General features: G+C 35.2%; 1 protein-coding gene across 1 annotated transcript in view; it reads left to right on the top strand.

Annotated features, from left to right (window-relative positions):
• Positions 1 to 5,000, top strand: part of LOC113809790 (pecanex-like protein 4) — a 15,752-nt gene that overhangs the window by 1,542 nt on the left and 9,210 nt on the right. Inside the window, exons 2-9 of the mRNA XM_070127142.1 lie at positions 695 to 871; positions 957 to 1,142; positions 1,400 to 1,585; positions 1,788 to 1,969; positions 2,180 to 2,331; positions 3,564 to 3,710; positions 4,238 to 4,530; positions 4,825 to 5,000. The exon at positions 4,825 to 5,000 is cut by the window's right edge and continues 2 nt beyond it. Coding sequence (XP_069983243.1) covers positions 695 to 871; positions 957 to 1,142; positions 1,400 to 1,585; positions 1,788 to 1,969; positions 2,180 to 2,331; positions 3,564 to 3,710; positions 4,238 to 4,530; positions 4,825 to 5,000 — 1,499 coding nt within the window. The remainder of the gene's footprint in view (positions 1 to 694; positions 872 to 956; positions 1,143 to 1,399; positions 1,586 to 1,787; positions 1,970 to 2,179; positions 2,332 to 3,563; positions 3,711 to 4,237; positions 4,531 to 4,824) is intronic.

Below are 5,000 nucleotides of genomic sequence, written 5' to 3'. Positions count from 1 at the left end.
CCATCTGGAATTAGAATGTCTAACATAAGGTCAGCATTCATGAATCACAAATTTTATCCAGAACAATGGCCTGGAAAAGGTCTCAAGTGTATAAGATATGTGTAAGAAAGGATCTACTGCATTTATTCAATGACAATGATTAATGATGAAGAACTTCTACTTGACAGCTCAGATGAAAATTTAGATTTAAGACAAGACACGCTTGGATTAGGCATTGTACTAAATGAACTACAGATGAATTCTTTGGTCAGAATGAAGCTGAAGAGAGCTACATACAGCTACATATTATAGACTAGATTTTCTCTTTGATTATCATAGAGCCATTACATTTTCCTGTAAATGAATAACAAAGTATAATGCATTGCACAACTTTCGTATTATCAACTTACGAAGGCAATACCATAGATTAAAGTGTCTTTTTTTCAGTCGTTCTGTCCATTACAGGCAAATTTTACCTTGTACTACATGCATGTTTGAAACTGAAACTGTACCATTCGTTTTCTGTGATCTTGTAGAAATGTCTGTATTTTCAAATTCATTAAATTTGGTGTCAATGGATTTCTCATGGTGTGTAATGTCCATTTATATTGGTTTTTGGCAATAATACTAACAATGCTAAATTTGTAAAGTCTGAAAGGTATGAGATATCCTTAGCAAATGGTGCATCTCATACTTTGTCCTGTTCTCTTTTCAGGATGACTTCTTGACTACCGCTCGCCTGGCCTGGGCCCCTGGGCGAGTTAGGATGGAGTCCCCATTAGTCAACAGTTACAAGAAGCCTTTCATCTTCCGTCGGCTCATAGAAACCTTCTTTGGGGGCTTACGGCTCTTTGCCTCCCAAGATGTTCCTGTATATATATATTTGATGCAAGTGAGTAGTTTGCATTTTCACTTCAAATGAAACAAGTTTTATTAAATTCATTTTTTGGAAATTAATTATTATTCATCTTTTACAGATTCTTCTCTTCAGTGGTGCGCCCTTACTCTGCACACTGTTTATTGCGTTGGAACACCATGGCCATGTCACTTTACCTCAAGCAATATTCTCAAATGGTGCAGCTTGCTTGATCTATGCCGCCTTCACTCAGGGCCTTGCTTTTTGCCTTCGCAATAGAAGATCAAAGTCAAGAGAGATAGAGCAAGTAAGAAGTCGCATTTTTTGTAGCTATATATATGTTGTTTCATTTTGTTCCTCAAAGTTGACATTTTAATGATTACATTTAGATCTGTATTGTGATAGCATTCTTGTATGATATATAATTTTTTGTTGTTATTATCCATGCAGTTTATCATTACTAGCAAAGCAATAATGCCAAAAATAAAGTGGCCATGTATTTATTAAACCAAAGAGTGTTTAGCAGGTTTTGATCTAAAGGATATCCATTTTCAAACATTGCAGATGAACCTTGCATCAGATGAGGAGGTCCTTCTCTTTGATTCACCCATCGGTGCCAGGACATGGGCATTTCTTATAAGAGAGAAGCGTTTAATAGCTAGTATTATTGTGCACTCACTTGTTTGTGGGCTTGTCTGTGGATCGGCTGTATACTACGTCAGACCAAAGACGATCCTGGAATTCAATGTGGTCAGTGGAAGCAATACTCTTCATACCTTTGTGATATATGTGTTAAGTTAAAATGCAAGTAGGATTTTGTTGTGAGTATTATACAAGTTTTGATATCGAGAGGAAAAATAAATTACTTTTTTTTATTAGTGCTTTTAATAATGCTACATTGAGACCAACTAAAATAAAATAGAAATATTAACAAAATCATTTCTTGCTCTAGTCATGGGGCTTGTCGCTTGCCTACACAATAATTGGTCTCATAACTGTGGGGTCTGGAGTCTGGCCTCTGATTGGTGGACCTACACCTGAACCTGCCCTGTATCGGCCCCTCCCCTTTGATCTGGCTCTTCTTTCGCGACCAGTGCACATCCTCGTCTGTGTTTTGATTTATCATATTCATGTGTAAGCTCTGGAACATATTCTCTTATCCTTATTATTATGAAGGAACTTATGAGTGAGAAAATTGAAAAATAATATTTTAATATAAATGACTGCATATTTTCTTCTGTATCATATAATACAATTCATTTTAGATCAGTTAGTATCTTTGATGTCATATATTCTGCTGAACCAGGGAAGACATTGAAATAACTTTTCCTTTTTTCATTGCAGTGTCTATCCACACATTGTCTGGCTCTCCATCTTAGACATGATCTGCCACATCATTTTCATTTGCTTTTTAATACTTTGGCTGCTCGGGGTAATGCCACCCATAGATGCATTCTTATTCTGGCTGTTGGAACAATGGATTGTTGTTGGTTTAGGTAAGTGTGGTTATCTTGTCAATTCATTTTGATAGTTGGGGAAAGGATTAGTTTCTAATGTTAGAATACTGGATAATGAAGGTTATGTTGGATATGAATAGAGAGACAGGTAAGAAGGCAAGACAGAAAAACATTTATACATAGTAGCTTCATTCACTTTCAATAGCTGAAAATTGAAAATCAAATTTAAAATCTAAATTTTATTTGGTGTCATCCATAAGTACATATTGAGTGAAATTTAAAATATTCTGTTATTCGTAAATTTGCTTGGAAACATGAATCCAGATGTCACAAAATATCTTATATATAATTTTGCTTAAGCAGAAAACAGTGTAAGATAGATATTTGTGGTATATTCTATAAAATTATGAGCTGAAATTTCCCTCTTTCAAGTATAGCTGTTTTACATCTTTTTTTTTTTTTCTTTCTTTCTTTTTTTTCTATTTGAGCTTTCCAAAACATTCTAAATCATACTACAAAAACACTTACCAGCTTTGAAGCGTAATTTTGGAGCGTTTCACTTGATATTGGGAGCCCTTCTGATGTTAGGTTGGTAAAATGCATGAAGTTTAAAAACTACAATTTAAAAGAAATGGTCATATAGAATTTCTTGATTTTTTTGTATATTTTGTGTGTATAAGTATTATGCATTATTTGAAACAAGAAGTGAGGATACCCAAACAGGAGGAGGATATGTCACCCCAAAGATAACTTTTGTTAATAGATGTTACATGCTTACTGAATAATCATACTTTTTATTTTCAAAAGTAAAAAAAAAAAAAAAAATAGCAGAACACACTGACATCCTCTTAAAAGAAAAAAAGAATCAGAAGAAAGAGGCTTCCTTGTAGGTTCCAGCAGAGTTACTAATTAAAAAGCTGTTTTGACATTATTGAGATATTCAGCACATAAGCTTCTGAAATTTAAAAGGGCAAATACAAGCCAGTGTGAAATGGCCATTCCCTGAATTTACAATTGGCTTGTACTTCCATTAGATATAATATATACAAAATAACTCATAATAATTCTAGATCTACATCACTAAAATGCAATGCATCATTCAGGGTATCAGTTTATGTGTAAATATAGTTTTTATAGGAAGACAACTTGTCAATAAATAGTTAAGCGGACGTTATTTTGTGTGATGCATAAAGATGCATATGAATTTCAATAGCTAGTTCTCCATTGTCATGACATGTAAAAATGTCTAACCTTTTTAATCCCACCCACAGGGGGTTCACCAGTATGCTCCGATGGACATCTAATTGGCTACTCCTTTTTCGGCACCTTGAGCCTTTTCAACGTAGCCACCATGCCTACCTTTGACTCAAAATTGATAGTTGCTGCAATCTGGGGATATTTTTTGAGCCTGGATTTAGGTACTGTTACTCTGGTACACTGTTTTAATGTCCATTTTTTATGGCTTTGCTTTCATTTAAATTATTGTGAATGACCAACAAAAGCTGAATTTTGGTATCCAAGATTCAGTATGATTGATTAGTCACATCAATGAAGTTATACAAAAAACATGCCATTGATGTATCAATTTAGCCTAATACCCCAAATCACAGGAAGAGAAGACATTTAGTGTGAAGAAAAGGCATACGACCTGAAACAAACTAAACATCCTCTGTAGAAAAGGTATGAACGAGACTGGATATCTTCACAATACAAGAGATGTATTTGACTGGTTTCGATTATGTCTTTGTCATGTATTTCTGAGGAAGACGTAATTGAAACCGGTCAAATACATCTCTTGTATTGTGAAGGTATCCAGTCTCATTCATACCTTTTCTACAGAGGATGCTTAGTTTGTTTCAGGTCGTATGTCTTTTCTTCACAGTAAATGTCTTCTCTTCCTGTGATTCGGGGTATTAGGCTAAATTTAAGCATTCTCTGTTTCCAGGGTGGATGATTGCATCCCTGCTCTCACACAATGTCAAGTTCCTCACTGGGATGTCGGGCAAGTACGAGGAGACGCACCCCGTTGGTGGCAAGACTTCTCTGCGCCGTGTCACATGCCGTCGAGAATTGACTTTCTTTCTGCCACTGTTCTTCGCTGTCCTGGCCATCAGCATGGGGATACACCTGCCTAATATGGAATGGTATGGGGAGATTGCCAGTGCAGTTCAAGAGGCAAATAGAACCATAGAGGATGTGAAGAAGCTACAATTTTTTAATATTCCATTTCTCTTTGAGGTGCGTGGACACTCTGGCACTTCCTTTTTTCCATATGCAAATTCTTTCTGTTTTTTTTTACTTTTCTGTTCTTTTAATTTAGTTTCATCTTATGTTTACAGAAAAGGGAATTACATGAGTTATGGTCCAAATCGAGAGAAATTTCTCTACATATTTCATAGATTAGTTGTTTGTGTCATAATGTAATGATGTATAGTTTTGTTAATATAATTGTCACTTAATTGTTGATGATAATTTTCTTATTTTCACAAGGTAAACACTCAACATGTTAACACATTCCATCCATTACTCCAGGACTATGCACGCAACATCACAGGATCAGTAATCCTTGCAGTCACCACTCTTATGCTCGTCCTCAATGAATTCCAGAAGGTCTATGTACTGGGCCTCTTCAAGAATCCATTGTATGCCTATCATAAAAGAATTCAAAAAAGTTTCTTGCTGTACATTGTTTCACAGTTTCTGCAAGT

Source organism: Penaeus vannamei, chromosome 11 (assembly GCF_042767895.1).
Source record: "Penaeus vannamei isolate JL-2024 chromosome 11, ASM4276789v1, whole genome shotgun sequence".
NCBI classification, from domain to species: Eukaryota; Metazoa; Arthropoda; class Malacostraca; order Decapoda; family Penaeidae; genus Penaeus; species Penaeus vannamei.
Note: the sequence above shows the minus strand (reverse complement) of the source record. Positions and strands in the feature narration are given on the sequence as shown.